The 21,804-nt window shown below is 38.7% G+C and overlaps 1 protein-coding gene across 3 annotated transcripts in view; it reads left to right on the forward strand.

Moving 5' to 3' along the window:
* MALT1 (MALT1 paracaspase) overlaps window positions 1-21,804 on the forward strand; it is a 143,676-nt gene that overhangs the window by 113,993 nt on the left and 7,879 nt on the right. For all 3 annotated transcript variants that reach the window (XM_043546332.1, XM_037902593.2, XM_037902594.2), the window contains 4 exons: window positions 9,733-9,910; window positions 12,947-13,021; window positions 18,280-18,407; window positions 21,100-21,249. In XM_043546332.1, coding sequence (XP_043402267.1) covers window positions 9,733-9,910; window positions 12,947-13,021; window positions 18,280-18,407; window positions 21,100-21,249 — 531 coding nt within the window. The remainder of the gene's footprint in view (window positions 1-9,732; window positions 9,911-12,946; window positions 13,022-18,279; window positions 18,408-21,099; window positions 21,250-21,804) is intronic.

The following is a 21,804-nucleotide window of genomic DNA, read 5'->3' on the forward strand; positions in this document are numbered from 1 at the left end:
GTCTCATCTTGAAGGGGGAAGCTGAGTTACTGTCTCTGTTACCTTGAAAGTGGAATAGATCAATTCAGCCAAAACTTTACTTCTTTATTAGGGAGCAGGCCACCCTGAATTATCTGATGCAGCGTGTGATGAGAGGTCTGCTGTTGACTAGCTAGATTTGATTTTTTTTAAAGCTGTTTTTGTGTAAATTACTTTTAAAATAAGGATTTAGGACAGAGGCTAGAATGCTAAACTTAGGTGTCCTTTACAAATGGCTCTAGAATTCCCCCCCCCACCTAAATTCAGCCAAGAAACTGCTTAATCTGGTATTTTACTGAAACGGGTGCCAGGCCCACATGAAGTTATTTCTTTGCGTGGCTTTCACACTCATGTGATACCTGATGCTTGATAGGGCTGGCTGACCTGACATTCAAAATATCTTTCACCATTTATATATCAGAGCAAAGACTCACAATCATATGGACCTTTATTATAGCTGTAAAGTTCACTCAGCTTTCTGATGGTATGACTTCCATTTGCCTCTCATGTAAAATACTTACGTTGTTTCTTGTGTGTTTGGGTGAGCTATGGACTCCTATTCTGTTTAAGGCTCTCTGTTTAAGTTAGCTGTTAACATGAATTAAAAAAATTAAGTGACCAGAGGCTTTGACATAGTTCATACTGGCTCCATGTCAGAGCATTTGCAAAGTACATTTATACAGTTTAACCTTCTTTTTTCCATCTAGCTGATATCTGTGAAAGCCAAGCATGGCATCTCCCAGTGAAGTTTATCATTAAACCTTTATAAAACTACTTTATCATTTAAATGATCATTCTGGATAGTAACTATGAGTGTCTCAGAAGCAATATAAAATATGCTGTCAGGGTATAAATTGCTAGTGATTTATTGCGTTTTAGTGGGCACAGCTCCAAACATAAGAGGCACAGCTGCTACCCCCATTTAGACCTTGTTTCAGATATTCATGATATTTACCATGACACTGTGTAATTACTACTTGCTGCCAGGAATGTGGCATTTCAAACACTGTTCCCTAAAAGTAGAACTGATAAACAAATTGGTGATGGTGGTCTTGGTACTTTAGTTCCTCAATATATTTGTTATTAGATGCAATGCAGAATTATTGTGCTCATCATATATAAATGAGATGAGAGATGTAACAGCATACATTTTAAAGATTGAAAGTAATCTGGCTATTTTCTTAGTAAAAACTCTGGAGATAACTTAAAATGTTGATTTCTGTGATCCTGATGTTAGTACAATAACTGTTTGTGACCACTGCATCTTAAATACTTTTGTTGGCTGCTCGTCAGATATTCTTAACCCAGTTACTTGCCCAATGACAGGAAAGAAATCCAGTTACCATTTTAAAATAAACCTATCTGGGGCAGAAATTCTCTGATAAAAGGTGTTCCTGCCCACTTTATTTCATAACCCTATGAAAAACATAGTATGTGATCATGTAATTAAAGGCTACTATATGCATACATACAGGAGGCTGGATTAAAGTTGCATAGGCATTTCCTAGCTTCTGAGTGCTTTTACAGCAAATCCTTCCAACAAGTCGAAGTATCTGAGGCAATAAGTCAGCAGTTCCCAAACTGGGTCACTACCCAAATGGAGTAGCACCATCAGCAGATGGGGTTGTGGCAATCCCAAGTGTGCGGTGGAAGCACTCTTGCTCTACATAGCATGACCTCACATGCATCATGCGTCAGAGGTCACAGTGTGCATAGGACACCATTTTGCTCTTCAAATGGTGTCCCCCATGAGGCATGACCTCTCACATGCCATGTGTGGAGAACACCATTTTGCTCTTCAAAATGGCATCCTCCATGCTGTCTTGGGTCCTGGAAGGAAGTATTTCATCAAAATGGAGTCATGATGGCAAAAAGTTTGGGAACCTCTGCAATAAGCCATGTTTCCAGATTACTGAAATATAAATGAGATGGATGTGATGTATTGTAAGTATGTTTTATGGAGTGTGAGGCTCATATTGGCTCACAGGTCCCACTTTGCTGCCTGGCAACTTTGGTAACATCTGCAATCATATAGATGGTGGTTTATAGCTCATAATAAGGAGATTAGAGCCAGGCTTCCCTGACAAGTACCCTAATTTACTGTTTCTGTATACTTACCCTGGGGAAAAAAGGCTCCATAAACTCCCATAGCTTAGCTGTCATGTTTCTAGCTATTAACATACAGCAGACTGACTTTTTTTCTCCATCTTATTTATTTGTCCAGGGTTGTTGTAACATTTTTGTTTTTTGAAACCTAGCATGCTTAATAAAGGCACAATGAGAATGGAACCACTGTCAGTTCTTGAAATACCTGTGGCACTCTGCAACAAGAGGAAGGTTTGGATATTTATTATCAATAATATTCAGAGCTGTCATCATTAGTGACAAGTTTTGAAAGGGATATTAAATCTTCTCCTTCAGAGTTTAAGCCAATCTAACATTAGAAACAAGGATGAGACCTATTTGGGGGACAGATTATCCCACATCTGCCTATGGCAGGGTTCTTACACCTTCCTGGTATCTGGTGCTGGCCAGTGTCAGAGAAAGTATATTGAACTAGATGGACCTATGGTCTGATCCAGAGTGGCTATTTCTATGTTCTGAAGGGGAGGGAAGGAGGAATTATGACAAAAAGTGGACAACCTAATGAGGATAAAATATGCCACCCATCTTTACTCTGTTTTTTAAAAAAAGCCTTGGGGGAGAGAGGAATCTTCTTCCCCCAGCTCATCCCTGCAGCTCATCTCAACTCATATAAAGAACATTCTTCCTGAGAGAATGGCTGGCTGGCCTTGCTCTTGTTTAAGGAACTTGTTTTCATTTGTGAGGATTGTGTGACATGATAAAATAATGACATCCAGTCCTCACAGGTGTAAACAAACAAGTCCAAGGCCAGCCGGCTTTCCTCTCAGGAAGAAAGTCCTTTAGATGAATCAAGATGAGATGCTGTTCTGGCAGATTGGGGGATGAGCAGGTGGAAGAAGATTCCTTCCCAATCACCCTCCACCCTCCAAAAAAGTATTAGAAACAAAAGTAGCAAAAGTGGGAGGCACATTTTATCCTCATCATTTTGTCCACCAATTAGGCCTAATATCCAACACTCCAATTTTGTTTCATTACATTCTGGCTCCATATCATCTATTTTTAAACAAGCATAATTTCAACAGTCCTTGGATTATGTCAATGTGGCCTTTTTGGTTTAGACTGATCCAGTTTCTCTGTCTAGTTCTCTTGCACCAGTTTATAACATTCAGTGTCATAAACAACTTGACCTATTTTCATGGTTATTGTAACATCGTGAACTTTTGCTTACTTTTTACAATTGATTTTAGGGTGATTTTGTCCAATAATCACAACAAGGCCTGGCGTGAGTAGACATCATATTTTAGTGCAGATGCTGCTTGATCCTGTCACCCTTCCTTTGGTACTGATCGATCCAGTTCTTGGCAGGATTAATCTACATAAAAAGCTCTGTCTGGTTCTGTGTCAGGGTTAGAATACAAGCCTGTGCTAATGATGATTTGTACAATATTAATAAATGGCTGACTGCCTTTAAACAGAATAGGACCTAAATTTGGTCCAGAACTACCAAGGACCAAGATGTTAATACTGTCTTATCAGTGGCTGTTGTAAGCACTGACTTCACTGGGATTATTTACGTGCTGAAAGTTTGGGTAAACATATTTTAATACCATACGGCATCCAGGCTATGGCTAAGTAGTACAAATTAAATTGGTAACTCTTCAGTTATTTAAACCTTTCTACCATGACTGGTATTGGATACCAGCTCTCAAAGTGAAGAAACTTCATAAATCTGGGGACTCATTCTGATCTCACTCACTCATTTCATTGACATCAGTGAAGATACTCTTTATGTACTCTGATGCAAATAAGAGCAGAATTTGTCCCCTAATCTTTTTACATTGACCCTGTGATCCTGAAAGTAGAAATATAACTGGACACACAGATGCTGCAACAAGTATCCAGGTGTTCACCTTCATTGTAAAAGCAATGTCAAGCATTCAATTTCCAACATTTCAACTAGTGTATACATGATAGTGATTTGTTAAAATAGGACCATCCAAAATAAACTGGCAAAGTCTATTGAGCAAACGAACACAATCAAATGATTTAAGTTCTGCCTTAGAAGCCAGTTTGTAGATAATGCCTATGATTGGTGATCAGTTACTAAACTAGATAGTTTAGCCATAGGGTACCAGCCATATACAGGGAGAGCGTTTGCAGAATGATATAACTAGCTAAAACAAGGAAGGCATTAATTTAGACATAAGTTTATTCATATGCCACTCTTACCTGAGTAAAATGCATCTGTATATTTAAAACAAACACAAAGAGAATTAATTTTATTTAAAAATACACCTATGCAACAGTTGCTCTCATGTGGTTTCGATATGTACGCATGCACAGCCACAACTGAATTATTCACTCTAGTATGTTAATTTGCATAGTTTAAAAAAATCTTTTAAATACATAAGTTAGTGTGTTGCAGCAGAGATCATTTCATAGTACTGCTCTGTTAGTTCAAGTGGAAGATCAAAGGTTGAATGCCAGATGTGGTCTTATACTCTCTAAGACTGATGTGGTCCATTACTCTTCAAGCTAATGAAGGCTGAGACCTCCTGTATCTTCTATTCCCACCTTCCATATCAGGCTCTGAATTTCTTGTGGGTGTGGTGGGGGAGGTGGTACATTTTCAGTTCAGAGAATGTGAAGTAGGCAAGTGCTCACATCTGTAGGGATTGATGCTTGTAATCTAGCTGGTGTCCAGAAAGATCTATTAAAGAATTTTTTATGTTGAATTGAACCTAGATGAGTAGGTGACAAGGATTGTGTTTTATATTGTGCAATAGCTACTTCCATGAGTTGTTCTACAAGGAAATTTTTTCAGCTTTCCATTTGGTCTAGGGTAGGAATGGGTTTAGTGTGAAAGGGTGCTTATAAACCGCTGGTAACATTGGCTAGACAAGGGAGTATAATCATCAGTTCAGGTGGTTAAACAATGTAAGGCCATGATTCAGGAAAACGTCCCTATTCAGGAAAGCATCTTAGCATGTGCTTCAGTCCCAGTGAAGTCAATAGGCTAATGAATGGGGGTAAGTAAAATTTGAAGGCATCCTGAATTTGTATCTGATTAGGAAGTTGATAGGCTCAGGAGCATGTCTGTATGACATTAGTACTATTTTCAATATTGAAGTAAAATACGTGTTGACCCCTGGAGGCTATTTAGAGTTGAGGAATGAAATGCTGTGTTGTTTCCCTAGTTACATATGATATGCTCTTAGTGTTGTTGGGTGACTACCAAAGGTCATTACTAAAGCTGTTTTCTCCTGCTTACAGGCATGGGTTGTGTAAGCTGTGGAATGGTTTGGATGATGCCACTATAACAGTGGTACTAGGCTGACACAATAGGGCAGAAAAATCTGGGGCAGCATTCTTTTTAAAGGGTTTGACTCTGTTCATTAGACACATGTGCTGTTTTAACTAATCTTCAGTGGTTGTTATTTCCTGGTCTGTGGTGAGTGGTTATCTAGGTACATTATTGCATATTTAGATCTGTATAAATAAAAAGTTTTACTAATTTAGGGTTAGATCCAAAGCATTTTAAAGGATCCCTTTGAATACAGTAAGCTTTGAATGAAGTCCTTTAGGATCATGCGCAAAGTGCCTATTAAGCAGATGCTTGGCACTCAAGTTGTTTTCTAACTTCTCAAAACTCACCAGTCAGCTATAACCACAGGAATCTTATAATTGTCTTACTGTTAGTTTAGTTTATACTGCAGATTGTTTTAACTAGATGTTATGTCAACTGTAAACCCTTCAGAATTGTACCTTTTTAATCAAGTGATGCTATTATAAGTCTCTGAGCTTCTGCCAGGTTTGAATGGCATCAAAATTCAAGTGGCGTTTAAACAATTTTTAGGCTCTCACTTGCCTTGTATTTGCTTTCTGTGCACTTATCCTTACTCTGAATCTAGGTTTACAGTTTTCCATTGGGTTGTGAGCTGTGCTCATTGCATGTAGCAACTTTAAAGGTCTCTGTGTGACTTGGAAGCTTATAAATAATTGAAATTGTTGGTTTAGCTTAGAAGTGCCATGTCAGTCTCATGGTATTTCTGAAACACAAACGACTGTAATTGAGTTGAAGTTGCTTTTCTTTTATTGCAATAACTAAAATGTAAATCTAGCTTTCTAAATATAAAAGCTGACTTTGATATAGGTGATTTCAGTGTTTTAAATGCACCTACTCTATTTTGAACACTCAGAACGTGAAATTTTATGATGATGGGTGGTTCATAATTCCATTCATTTATTTTATTTGTATAGAGCCCCAGTCATACAGCCTATGAGGAAGATCCATAGCTGGCATATATTGTCATAACTCCACTGACCTCAATTGACTTATAATAACTTTCACCAACTCCAGGATCTGGCTTGGCAACTAGAGTGTACTGCTGACTAAAGTTCCTTTTTAAAACCAGATCCTGCAATAGATAAGTTAAGGAAATACCAGGAAGAGGCAGTGGGAAAATATATAAGCCTGTGACCAAGAGTTATATAAAGAACAACTAATATACCATAAAAATTTACAAGAGGCAGAAATCATATTCACTGTCATAATTTTTGTTTTTGTTACTGAGATTAAATAGTTTTATTTGATTTAACTGGTTTTCTTATCAAGGCAAGATATCAAGTATTTCTATTCATAATAGGCTAAATCTAAGGTTTAGACTAACGTTAACCTTTTGCAGTAAGAAAATACTTAACTGTAGTAAAATTTTCTCTGTAAAATGTTTATAGAATGTTTTGAAGACTTAAAGTACTATAAGTGAATATTTATTACAGATTTGATTCAAAAATTATTTTAAAGTGTTATCCTAATCAGTCTAGTAAGAATTTAACTTGAAAAAACATTTTTTTTAATTATCCAGCAGACACACACACACATCACAGTCATGAATTCTGAACCTGTAAACAGACTTAGAGACCAGATCTATTTTAAAAAGAGTTAAAGTAGTTTAATAACAGATACCTAGTCCTGTGTCCTCCCAGTTTTTATGATGTAACAATTGCATTTTTCTAAATTTCAAAACATTTCTCTCTCCTATTGCTGTAAAAAAGCCTCACAAATACAAATGGAGAAGCTGGCTATATGGGGGAAACAATGAAACTGACGATACACAAAGTAATGCCAAATATAAAGAGTAAGCAAGCTGGAAAAATAGAAATATATTTTCTCTAATCGTGTAGTTATAGTAATTTTGGTTACTCATGATAGTAGTGGGGGAGTTTTCAGACAAGTGTGTCTTTTTAAGTTGACAGTATCCCTTTAAAGTTAAATATGTTTGTAACTTTTAGCTATGTAATTCAGTATTATTCTTTTCAGTCTAATATGAAATCTGAACTTACTCACAGATATGCAGGTGTGCATGTGCAGGAGCTGATTATACAAGTTAGTACAGCTGCTAACTCATCTATGCACAATTTAACCCTTTTGTATAGATCAGTGGTTCTCAAACTGTGGTTCGGGACCCCAAAGTGGGTCACGACCCTGTTTTAATGGGGTCGCCAGGGCTGCTGTTAGACTTGCTGGGGTCTGGGGCTGAAGCCTGAGCCCCACCACCTGGGGCCTAAGCTGAAGGCTGAGGGCTCCAGCCCTGGGTGGCGGGGCTCAGGTTAAAGGGCCTGCATGCACGCACACACACACACATCCCGCCGCCGCCAGCTCCAGTGGGTTCAGGCTTTGGTCCCTTGAGGTAATTTTTGTTGTCAGCAGGGGGTTGTGGTGCAATGAAGTTTGAGAACCCCTGGTATAGATTATGTGCTATACTCCCATAACAGGCCATAATTCTAGTTGCTAAATGGATTTTTACAAATATTTATATTCAGACTTCAAGGGCATCTTGTTTATACGACAGAATCATAGAAATATAGGGCTGGAAGGGACCTTTAGAGGTCATCAGGTCCAGCCCTCTGCGCTGAGGCAGGACCAAGTAAACCTAGATCATCCCTGAAAGGTATTTGTCCAACCTGTTTTCAAAATCCTTGAATAAAGGTCCTTCCGCAGCCTCTTTTGGAAGCCTATTCCAGACCTTATAGTTAGAAAGCTTTTCCTGATATATAACCTAAATTTCTCGTGCTGCATATTAAGCCAAGTGCTTCTCCAATCTTTCAAGGACATGGAGAATGATAGATCACAGTCCTCTTTAAACAAGCCCTTGACATATTTGAAGGCTATCAGGTCCCCACTTAGTTGTCTTTTCTCAAGACTTAACATGCTCTGTTTTTAGTCTTTTCTCATAGATCAGGTTTTCTAAACCTTTTACCATTTCTGTTGCTGTCCTCTAGACTCAATTCAGTTTGTCCACATCTTTCCTAAAGTGTGGCACACACAATTGGATGCTGTACTCCAGCTGAGGCACCAGTGCCGAGTGGAGCGGGACACTTACCTCCCAGATCTTATATACAACACATCTGTTAATATTCACACCAGAATGATAATGGAGCTTTTTCACAGCTGAATAATATATTGTTCATGCATATTCAATTTGTGAACCATGACAACCCCTAGATCTTTTTCACCAGTACTGTGAACTAGCCAGTTATTCCCCATTTTGTAGTTGTGTATTTGATTTTTTTTCCTTTCTACTTGTAGTAATTTACACTTGTCTTTATTGAATTTCATTTTGTTGATTTCAGAGCAGTTCTCTAATTTGTCAAGGTCATTTTGAATTCTAATCCTGTCCTCCAAAATGCTTATGACCCCTCCCAGTTTGGTGTCTGCATATTTTCTAAATATATTCTCCACTCCGTTGCCCAAATCATTAATGAAAATATTGAATAGTATCTGACACAGGACTGACCCCCTTTGGTACCTCACTAGATATACCCTCCCAGGTGGACAGTGAATCATTGAGAACCATAGTAGAACCTCAGTTACAAACTGACCAATCAACCACAAGCCTCATTTGGAACTGGAAGTACATGATCAGGCAGCAGAGACTTTATTAAAAAAAAAAAAAAAAAAACCAACAGCAAATACTGTATGGTACAATGCTGTGTTAAACATAAACTATTAAAAAATGGGAAAGTTTAAAAAAAAAGACTTGATAAGGTCTGTTCTTGTTTCATTTAAATTAAGATGATTAAAAGCAGCATTTTTCTTCCGCAGTGAAGTTTCAAAGCTGTATTAAGCCAATGTTCTGTTGTAAACTTTTGAAAGAACAACCATAACGTTTTGTTCAGAGTTACAAACATTTCAGAGTTAAGAACAACCTTCATTCCCTAGGTGTTTGTACCTCTGAGGTTCTACTGTACTCTTAGAGTATTGTTTTTAAACCAAACGTACATCCACCTTATAATAATTTCATCTAGACCATATTTCCGTAGTACATTGTTAATCTAAAGCGATGTTATTTCATAAGTACCTACTGTCTTGTGTTAAAGCAATTTTACTTACCCAAACTCTTCATGTTATGTTTGCACATAGTAGGGTCAATAATTGCCTATTTTTATTTTGACTTTCTGCCCAATCATTGATGATATTAATTGAAAACTCTACCTGGATTAGCAAAAAAGTTTAATTTCTCCCAAACAACGTAGATGTAATGGGTAAAATGCTGGCCCCAGTGCAGTCAGTGGTGGCTTTCCAATGTGTGCGTATACCATATAATCATTTCTGCTTTTTCCTTTCAGGTTTATTATATTATGCTGGCCATGGCTATGAAAACTATGGGAACAGTTTCATGGTTCCGATTGATGCCCCAAATCCCTATCGGTCTGCAAACTGTTTGTGCGTGCAGAATATACTCAAACTGATGCAGGAAAAAGAGACTGGGCTCAATGTGTTTTTACTGGATATGTGTAGAAAAAGGTAGGATTTCTAGTCTTGAAATGCTTACTGTAAATTGTAACTGTGGATTAATCGGTTTCCTTTTCATGGGAGGGTGAAGAAGGCTAGGGTGACCACATATCTCATTACTGTCCGACACAAAGTGTGAAACTCTCTTATTTTCTTTAGCTTTCACACAGCAACAGCAAATTACAACTGGAGAAGGGGGAGCATACTTTAAAAAACAAACAAAAACCAGCTAATCAAAAAAACAACAAACCAAATAATCAGCTGCTTCCAGGGAATAGGGAGGAAGCTAGAACCACATGTGGAACTTCATGCTATAAATGTTTTTGTAAGTACTTAGGTGGATGGAGGTTGGAGAGAATTTCTAGCTCCAATGGGTTCTGAGAGATCTTAGACACTGCTCCAAAAATGTGAAAACGTGAAGATGGTAATTCAGCTTATTATGTATTTTTGCATACAAATACAACCTATCCGCTCAACAGGTTAAAGAGAAATGTACTAAAGCATCAAACTAGCTAGATAAAACTGATAAGAGTTTTAAGTCAGCAGAGATTGCTGCTGTCTACTGCGTCATAAGACTGCTGTGGCTGGAAGATTTTGTGTTAAGAGCCACTTCAATTAATATGTAGAAACCTTTGATGATATGGAACTGTTGCAAAGTCCTTCATCTGTGACATTTTTGAAGACAAATAGATTTTTGTTGACTTCTTGTATACCAGTGATTCTGGATGATTCTTTCTCCTGCCTCCTGAAAAACAGTTTATATATACAAGTTTAAAAAATTGAAAGGTTTAGCAGATTTATTTTACTTTAAAGAAACTTAGTTGACTTTCTCCACATTTAAAATAATAATAAACCCTGTACCTAATTCAGCTTCCATTTGAAGTCCTCTCTTCAGTCAGCCCCCAGAGAACTCTTATTAAGGACATAAGAATGGCTGTACAAGGTTAGGCCAGTGGTCCATATAGCCCAGTATCCTGTCTTCCAACGGTGGCCAGTGCCAGATGCTTCAGAAAGAATGAACAGAATAGGGCAAATTTTCAGTGACGCATTGCCTGTCGTCCAGTCCCAGCTTCTGGCAGTCAAAGGTTTAGGGACACCCAGAGCACGGGGTTGTATCCATGACCATCTTGGCTAGTAGCTAGAATAGCTAGAACCTATCCTCCATGAACTTATCTAATATTTTTTTCAACCCAGTTATAGTTTTGTCCTTCACAACATCCCCTGGCAATGACTAGGATAGCTGCCTCTGCATTGCATGAAGGAGTACTTCATTATGTTGGATTTAAACCTGTTGCCTATTAGTGTCATTGAGTAACCGCTGGTTCTTGTGTTACATGAAGGGGTAAATAACACTTCCTTATTCACTTTCTCCGTACCATTCATGATTTTATAGACCTCTAACATATTCCATCCCTTAGTCATCTCTTTTCTACTCTGAACAGTCCAATTCTTTTTAATATCTCCTCATATGGAAGCTGTTTCATACCCCGATAATTTTTGTTGTCTTACTCTGTACCTCTTTCAATTCTACTATGTCTTTGTTGAGATGGGGTGACCAGAAGCGCACACGGTATTCAAGGTGTGGGTGTACCATGTATTTACACAGTGGCAAGATATTTTCTGTCTCATCGATCCCTTTCCTAATTGTTCCTAACATTCTGTTAGCTTTTTTTTTTTTTTTTTGGATTGACAATGCACATTGAGCTGACGTTTTCAGAGACCTATCCATGATGACTTGGAGATCTTTTTTGAGTGGTAACAGTTCATTTAAATCGCATCATTTCATATGTATAGTTGGGATTATGTTTTCCAATATGCATTACTATTTATCAGCATTGAATTTCATCTGCCTCTTTGCTGCCCAGTCACCCAGTTTTGTGAAACAGTGAGGTGGCAAAGTTTGCTTTGGACTTAACTGTCTTGAGTAATTTTGTATCATCTGCAAACTTTTCCACCTCACTATTTAGCCCCGTTTCCCGCATTCATTTATGAATATGGTGAACAGCAATAGTCCCAGTATGTATCCTGGGGGGACCTGGCTGTTTACCTTTCTCCATGGTGAAAAGTGACTCTTTATTTCCACCGTGGGTTAAAAGATAGGAAACAAGTTACCTTTTATCCCGTGACTGCACAGTTTGCTTAAGAGCCTTTGATGAGGAACCTTGTCAAAGGCTTTCAGAAAAAGTCCTACACCACAGCCACTGGATCACCCTCATCCACACTTTTGATGACACCCTCAAAGAATTCTAATAGATTGGTAAGGCATGATTTCTCTTTACAAAGGCTGTGTTGATTCTTCCCCAACATATTGGATTTATCTGTGTGTTTGATGATTCTGTTCTTTACTATAGTTTCAACCAATTTGTCGGGTACTAAAGTTAGGTTTACTGGCCTGTAACTGCCAGGTTCACCTCCAGTCTTTTTCAAAAATAGGTGTTACCTTAGCTGTCCTCTAGTCATCTGGTTACATACCATGGTTAGTAGATCTGCAATTTCACATTTGAGTGCCTTCAGAACTCTTGAGTGAACAATATCATCTAGTCCTGGTGACTTATTACCAGAGAGATTATTCCTCATGACCACTACAGTGTTTCCAGAGCCTGTGAACTTCATTGCTAATGCAACATTAATAACCCAATTAAACGTCACATTCTACTGGCCGAAACAAAAATGTCTGTAAGAAATATGGCAGATTTTCACATTTCAGCCTTGCTCATGTTGCATTTTGAAAGGAAAACCCATCAAGTTTCCATTAGCCTAAAATGACTGGCAGATTTCAGTGGTTTCAAAGACTTCTGGCTAGGACCGTGGCCAAATTCAACAGCAGTTAATATGAGGTGCCCTCATCTAGTCAATGCATAATATTTGGCTGTCTGTCTATTGTTTTCATGAAAATGTTGATGCAGCTAATTCTGTTTACCATCAGTGGATTCATTCTTGATTTAAGAAAGAAAGAAAAATTATCTGTTTTCTATGACATACACTGTAACACTTGCATGATTGGGTTGTCAGATTCACATTCTAAACTTTTGTTTTCGTTTATTATAGAAATGAGTATGATGATACCATTCTGATCTTGGATGCCCTGAAGGTTACAGCTAATATCGTTTTTGGATATGCAACGTAAGGAAACTTCCTCCAACCCCATCAGATTTCAAGGCCAGAAGGGACCACTGTGGTCATTTAGTTGACTTTTAAAAAAATAGTCCATTCAGTAGTGTAAGAGCACCAGTAACTCATCTCTAATGTATGTTCCTACGCTATCCCTGGGCTATTTACATGAATGATTAAAATTGCCCTTAATTCTGTCTTGATATTTTAGAGATGTACTGGCTATGGTCAGGTCTACACTAAAAAGTTAGATTGACCCAAGTGCATCGCTCAGGGGTGTGAAAAATCCACACACCCCGAGTGACTGTTGTTAAGCCAACCTAACCCACGGTTGGATGTTGATAGGTCAAAGGACAAATTCTTCTGTCAACCTAGCTATTGTCTATTGGGGAGGTGGATTAACTACAGAAATGGGAGAACCCCTCCTGTTGCTATAGTGTGTATCTACACTGAAGTGCTATAGCAGCTCAGGTGCAGCTATAGCATTTTAAGTGTAGACATAGCCTGAGTGTAGACATATCAGATGTACATTTTAATAGGTTTATTTGCTGTTCCCCATTCAAATGTGAGCTACTGCCCTCAAAAGCAGTAGATGCTACAGCTTATCTCCCTAACCTGCTGAATGACTCACCTGCAATTATTTTAATAGTCAGCTTCAGGGATGCTCCAGCTCATTTCGAATAAACATTAGTTTGGTATTAAAAACTATGGAGAAATAGAAAATTTTACTCCATATGCCCATAATGATTGAAATATGTTTTTGTGACAGATAGCAGTTTCCTACAGTATCCTGAATATGAATTTTATTTAATTAGGTTTAATGCCTGTGGAGTCGTATTAAAAATGCAGTTGTTTGAGTTGTAGGATTTTATATAATTTTTCTAGGGACATGACCCATGTAAATGCTAGGAACTTCAAAGAACTGTTTGGGACAACACATGAGAAGTGGGTTTTTTAGGAAGTACAGGGTGACCTTTTGGAACCACGCCCTAGGGGAAAAAACCCACTGTCTACTGTTTGCCTGTTCCTGGAAACTCCAGCTCAAAGACCCCCTCAACTATATGAGGGATGGAATAAACTTTTAATGAGGGTGCTAGTTTTGAGCTAAGGCTGTTATGAACTTGTAACCACAAAAAGAAAAGGAGTACTTGTGGCACCTTAGAGACTAACCAATTTATTTGAGCATAAGCTTTCGTGAGCTACAGCTCACTTCATTGGATGCATAAAGTGGAAAGTACAGTGAGGAGATTTTATATATACACACAGACCATGAAAAAATATACATTGTAAGGAGAGTGATCACTTAAGATGAGCTATTACCAGCAGGAGAGTGGGCACCCTGACAGCAGGATTGTCTGGCTATGTAGACTCCCTCCTCAGGCCCTACGCTACCAGCACTCCTAGCTATCTTCGAGACACCACTGTCTTCCTGAGGAAACTACAGTCCATCGATGATCTTCCTGAAAACACCATCCTGGCCACTATGGATGTAGAAGCCCTCTACACCAACATTCCACACAAAGATGGACTACAAGCGATCAGGAACACTATCCCCGATAATGTCACGGCAAACCTGGTGGCTGAACTTTGTGACTTTGTCCTCACCCATAGCTATTTCACATTTGGGGACAATGTATACCTTCAAATCAGCGGCACTGCTATGGGTACCCGCATGGCCCCACAGTATGCCAACATTTTTATGGCTGACTTAGAACAATGCTTCCTCAGCTCTCGTCCCCTAATGCCCCTACTCTACTTGCGCTATATTGATGACATCTTCATCATCTAGACCCATGGAAAAGAAGTCCTTGAGGAAATCCACCATGATTTCAACAATTTCCATCCCACCATCAACCTCAGCCTGGACCAGTCCACACAAGAGATCCATTTCCTGGACACTACAGTGCTAATAAGCGATGGTCACATAAACGCCACCCTATACCGGAAACCTACTGACTGCTATTCCTACCTACATGCCTCCAGCTTTCATCCAGATCACACCACACGATCCATTGTCTACAGCCAAGCTCTACGATACAACCACATTTGCTCCAACCCCTCAGACAGAGACAAACACCTACAAGATCTCTATCAAGCATTCTTACAACTACAATACCCACCTGCTGAAGTGAAGAAACAAATTGACAGAGCCAGAAGAGTATCCAGAAGTCACCTACTACAGGACAGGCCCAACAAAGATAATAACAGAACGCCACTAGCCATCACCTTCAGCCCCCAACTAAAACCTCTCCAACGCATTATCAAGGATCTACAACCTATCCTGAAGGACGACCCATCACTCTCACAAATCTTGGGAGACTGGCCAGTACTTGCCTACAGACAGCCCCCCAACCTGAAGCAAATACTCACCAGCAACCACACAACAGAACCACTAACCCAGGAACCTATCCTTGCAACAAAGCCCGTTGCCAACTGTGCCCACATATCTATTCAGGGGACATCATCATAGGGCCTAATCACATCAGCCACACTATCAGAAGCTCGTTCACCTGCACATCTACCAATGTGATATATGCCATCATGTGCCAGCAATGCCCCTCTGCCATGTACATTGGTCAAACTGGACAGTCTCTACGTAAAAGAATAAATGGACACAAATCGGATGTCAAGAATTATAACATTCATAAACCAGTCGGAGAATACTTCAATCTCTCTGGTCACTCGATTTCTGATCTCAAAGTGAGTATCCTTCAACAAAAAAACTTCGAAAACAGACTCCAACGAGAGACTGCTGAATTGGAATTAATTTGCAAACTGGGTACAATTAACTTAGGCTTGAATAGAGACTGGGAGTGGAAGAGTCATTATACTAAGTGAAACAATTTCCCCTTGTTTATTCCCCCCGCCCCCACTGTTCCTCAGACGTTCTTGTTAACTCCTGGAAATGTGCTGGAAATGGCCCACCTTAATTATCACTTCAAAAGGTTTTCTCTCCCCCCACCCCACTATCCTGCTGGTAATAGCTCATCTTAAGTGATCACTCTCCTTACAATGTATATTTTTTCATGGTCTGTGTGTATATATAAAATCTCCTCACTGTACTTTCCACTTTATGCATCCGATGAAGTGAGCTGTAGCTCACGAAAGCTTATGCTCAAATAAATTGGTTAGTCTCTAAGGTGCCACAAGTACTCCTTTTCTTTTTGCGAATACAGACTAACACGGCTGCTACTCTGAAACCTGTAACCACAAAAGAGACCCTTTGGCAAGGTATGGGGGGCTTCAAAGACTCACCTTTCAGAGCCCATATTGGAGACAGTTGGGTGATATCCAGTAAGTTTATTAGCATGCATGTGGGTTCTTTTCTTGTATTGAATGTTTTCTCTAATGATTATACTTAAGAATAAAATAGGCTTGCATAGGAAGTGCTGTGTGGTAACTCGTAACTGTGGCAATTGCACTGTTTACCGTCTCTGAGGAGAAAGACAAAGCAGATATGCTTAGGCAGTCTGACTTTTCTGGGGAATTCACAGTATAATCCGAGAGCTATGCAATCTGGAAATAGCCTGGTCAGGAGGAAGTGAGATGCATGTCTCCACCCAAGAGAGGAGACAGCCAAGGGAGCCTGAAGCTGAGAGTTAGGGCCCTTGCTGGACTATAGAGGGGGAATATAGATGTAGTTGCCCTGAACTATGACATATGTGTCATTTCTTACTGTAGCCATTTTGGTACCAGGACATACCAGAGACACGGTGGGCGAGATAATATCTTTTATTGGACCAACTTCTGCTGAGCTCTGTAGAGCTCAAAAGCTTGTTTCAGTTAGAGATATTACTAGGGCTCTACCAAATTCATGGTCCATTTTGGTCAATTTCACAGTCATAAGATTTTTAAAATTGTAAATTTCATTATTTCCGGTAATTAAATCTGAAATTTCACTGTGTTGTAATTTTAGGGGTCATGACCCATAAAGAAGTTGTGGGGGTCACAAGGTCATTGTACGGGAGGTGTTGCAGTACTGCTACCCTTACTTCTGCACTGCTGCTGGTGGAGCACTGCCTTCAGAGCTGGCTTGCCTGTTTAACAGCCACCCCTCTCCAGCTGCCTGGATCTGAAGGCAGCGCAGAAGTAAGGGTGGCAATCCTGCTACCGCCCCCTAAAATAACCTTGGTGTCTCCTGTGAAATCTGTGTAGTATAGGGTAAAAGCACACAAAAGACGAGATTTCACGAGGGTGTGGGCGAGGCCAGATTTCACAGTCTGTGATGCCTTTTTCTTGGCTGTGAGTTGGTAGGGCCCGAGATATTACATTTCTGAATCCATGTGAGGAACAGATTGCGTACTTTTTTGTGTTGTATAAACTTACTTTATGAAGATGTACATTTCAAGGTAGGTTTCAGAGTAGCAGCCATGTTAGTCTGTATCCATAAAAAGAAAAGGGAGTACTTGTGGCACCTTAGAGACTAACAAATTTATTAGAGCATAAGCTTTCGTAAGCTACAGCTCACTTCATAAAGCTTATGCTCTAATAAATTTGTTAGTCTCTAAGGTGCCACAAGTACTCCTTTTCTTATTTCAAGGTAGTGGAGCAACAGAAACCCAAAGGAATTGGTGGCTTTACCCATATCACTGCCATCTTAACACAAAGACTACAACTCCAGTGTCTGAGGGGACAAAGAAGTACAAACTGTGCAGTTTAACTTTTACTGAGTGTCAGAACAAATTTAAATTTACATATATGTTTTACAATAAAATAAATGGGTTTCTTTATCTGAGCTACAGCACTTAGACTGGTCGCAAGCTCTTCTTCCTGTGGCTTGCAAAGAACAAAGTTAATTCTGTAATTGCAGTATTTTGAAGTGGTTGTATAAAGTTTAGATTAGCAGTTTCAGGATAGCACCCTACTATTGTAGATTTAATATGCAAATGCAAAAGCATTCAGCTGGTAAGTGGTCAAGACTTTTACCAAACTGGGCGGCATTAATGGAATTTGTACTGGCACATTTTTCGGGCACTGCTTTGGGACTGTCCTCCAAGATAATTTGTTCAAGGAGCAATAATATTTTAGGTTGATCTTGCCTCATTTCTGTGATTTGGTAGTAAATATGAACGCTTCACAAATGAATTGTTTGTAAAGGTATATTGCATTTCTGTGAAGACCAGATTGACTAGGTTCTAACTACAACTTAGTCTTCATACAGCAGTTCCTTATTTCATGCAGCATTCCTCTCACATTCATACGTCTTGTAAAATATTACTAATTATCATTGTCTCTCTCTTTTTTGCTCTTATATTTATTATACTTTAAAGATGCCAAGGAGCAGAAGCTTTTGAAATTCAGCACTCTGGGTTAGCCAATGGGATTTTCATGAAGTTCTTGAAGGAACGCATGTTAGAGGACAAGAAGATTACTGTGCTACTTGATGAAGTTGCAGAAGGTGAAAGCAACCTACATTTTAACTTCCCTTAGCTCCCAGTTTACAAAAAAAAAAATCCTTTTTTTCTTATCTAAAACTCCTCTTTTACACATAGTGTTCTTCACTTCCTTCTCTAAATTCTTATTACTGCACTGTGTAAACCCACCATCAAAATGCAGCTACCTCTTGTGTAAAAACTGAAACATCTTAATAAAGACCCCTTTCTGTAAGCTGATATTAGCTCCTGTAGGATGCAGGGTGCTATACATTCAAATGTACTTTGTTGTATGATGGAATTTGTATTTCATTTGTTGCTTCAAAAGCTTGGTATTGAAGCATGTTTAAGGCTTTCCATATAGGAAAATCTTCAAGTGCATGAAGGAAAAAGCATGTTTAATATCTAATATTTCTGAACATAGCTAGGGTTTAATATGCAAGAAAAAGTGCTTTCATTTTCACTTACTATTTCAAATGAGACAGAACTGGCATATATATATATATACGTTTATCTTGGAAGCATTTCAGAAGCACCCCTTACCATAATAGCCCTGCTATTGATGAGCCACTATAATATGGCATTCATACTGCTTATTTGAAATTTTTGTGAGTATGCAACTCTCATGAGAGTTTACAGATGATTATATGGTCACGAAAATCACTCTCCTTTGTCATGTGATCTCTGGATGTGACTGCTAGCCCAATTGACTTGTCTGGGGACAAACTAATTAGGCTTGAATTCTGTGGGTCATATACAGTATTAATACCACATCTGTTGGCATAGCCATTATTTACTGATTAGACTACAATGGAGGACCCTATTCATCATTTGTCACTCAGGCAGAACGCCCTGTGTTGTTGATGGGAGTATTTCCTGGGTGAAGAGTGCTGAAGAAAATGTCTTAGTTGAGAGTGAGCATTCTCTCAAAGCATAGAAGGGTAGACAAGAGCATTTACATGATGGATTATATGCACTGATGTCTTTTTTTTTTTTTTTTTGTACATAAATTCACTGGCTTTCCATTAAAAATATTGTCCAGGTCTCCCAACATCTGGAGACTTAAAATCTGTATAATGGGCCACATTCTGCTGTCAATTACACCTGTGTATTCCACTCAGTCAGGGTACAGGGTTGTAAGTGAAGACAGAATTTGGCTCGGTGTGCATATCTGACAAGGATTCATAAATCAGAAAAGTCCAAACCAGATATCAAATATGCAACCAAATTGGTTTGCTGTTGACAAAACAGACTGTAGAAAATGTGTTACAAAAGTTAAAACAATTCAGTTTTAACGTGCCAGCGCTATGGGGGAAAAAGGAAATTATGATGATTGTGTGACTAGCTGCAGCATAAACACATACAGTGCACATGTACTGCATGATTAACAATTTTGCCACCACCAATTGAGGTATGACTTACCCATTTGACTAGAGTGTGGATCCATGGATGATAGTTACTTTTCAGTTACTACTTCCTTGCCTCTCTTGCATTTTCCCCCCACCTGGCTTATCTTCTGTTTAACTAGATATGAAAATATGGACTGATAGGTCATTGTTTTAATATTTTTATTAAGTTTCATGACAAGCTTTGTACATGTACAGGACTATTATAAGAAAATCTTGACTACTATTCAAGACAAATAAGAGTTTTAGCTATTAAATCTTAAAATGATCACAAACTTCAGGATTTCAGCTGTGTGTGAGTTTGTGTGAGGGAATATGTAGGAGTCTTTTCTTAATGTACAGCATTTCACAACTGACTAGGCGCTATCATAAAGTGTCTTTCCCTGACATCAGAAATTTTATTACTACAGCTTACTATTTTAACACTTACCTAGCTACAAATGTGGACACAGTGCACAGAATGAAGATACAGGGTCTGTTTCATCTCTCATGCTGGTTGGAATTTTAAAATAACTATACTGAAGTTAATGGGTTCACACCCATGTAAGTGAGAAGAGAATGAGGCACATCTTTTCTCCTTGAGGATATTAAAGTCCAGGTTATGTATGGGTCACGACCCTGTGAAGGATGGGATCAGGTAACGTGATAGAGCTATTAATTATTGTCGGAAACAGCATATTGGACTAGATCAATGGTTCTCAAACTATTATACTGGTGACCCCTTTTATGTAGCAAGCCTCTGATCAGGTATGGCAAATGTTACATTCCAAAGGAGAATACACTGACCACTGTTCAGTAATGTGTATATATAATGTTTAATCCCAAACTTGAATAGTCCAGATATATGAATTCATGATTTATAAACCTTGATTTTAATTCAAATCACTCTTTAGCTATTGGTCTTAATCTTGTGTACAGCAAAAACCATCTGGAGAAAAAAAAGTGAGCTTAGAGTTGTTTCATTTAAATGTATAGGCCTCCATTCAGCAAAGCACTGAAGAATGTGACTGAATAAGCTTAATGTTAGTTGTGTTCTTCAGTACCTTGCTGCATCAGGGCCATACTGAAGATTTTTTTTTAAATGTGGAGGCATGTAGAAAATAGACACAGAAAAAATTGTTCTCCTGAGACATCTTGCGTGCTGCATTTCAGCTTTGAGTGAATTTGAATAACCAATCACTAAACCTCCCTGAAAGTGAGTTCATCATTGGAATGCGGTCACAGCCATAACCATAATGCCAATGATGTAGCTGCTTTAATTATAATTTCAGCAGCTTTGATTCCTGCAAAACTATTTGCATCTTATCTTTAGATATGGGTAAGTGTCACCTTACCAAAGGCAAGCAGGCTTTGGAGATTCGCAGCAGTTTATCTGAGAAGAGAGCATTAACTGATCCCATTCAGCAAACAGGATCATCTGCAGAGTCCCTGGCGCGGAACTTACAGTGGGCCAAAGCTCATGGTACAGTAAACTCTCTTCCAAAAGATCACCCTTTCAAGATGTTGATTTCATTATTAATTCTTTCTCACTTGATATGCATAAATAATTCAATTGAAAATATATGTGGGTGTAGTGTCTAGTCCTTACTGTTGCTTTTTTCACTGGCTATAATATACCGAGTAGAAATGTACCCAAGGAACAGAATTCAGAGGACTGTTCAGATCTTGGAGGTTTTCGCTTGGGTTTATCTCTGGATGAAATTGTTATGGAAAAATATGGGATGCTAAATTCACTTCACAGGAAGTAACTTCCAGAGCAACATACCAGACATTATCCCTGACTTATTTTTTTAAGCAAGAATATTCTTATTTTTTTTCCTGATAGGTTTGAATGTGGTACTGAATTGTCTGTAATGTATTTGAGCAGAAGATTAGTAGTCTGATAAATTTTTCTTTCCTCTCTAATCCCTTTGCCACTTTTACAAATTTACAGATTGAATAGGTGCTCAGATAAAACAGGGCACCTAACTCCTATTTGTGTCTTTACAGTTTTCTCCCTTATGTATCATCCCTGGGT

Source organism: Chelonia mydas, chromosome 5 (genome assembly GCF_015237465.2).
Source record: "Chelonia mydas isolate rCheMyd1 chromosome 5, rCheMyd1.pri.v2, whole genome shotgun sequence".
NCBI lineage: Eukaryota > Metazoa > Chordata > Testudines > Cheloniidae > Chelonia > Chelonia mydas.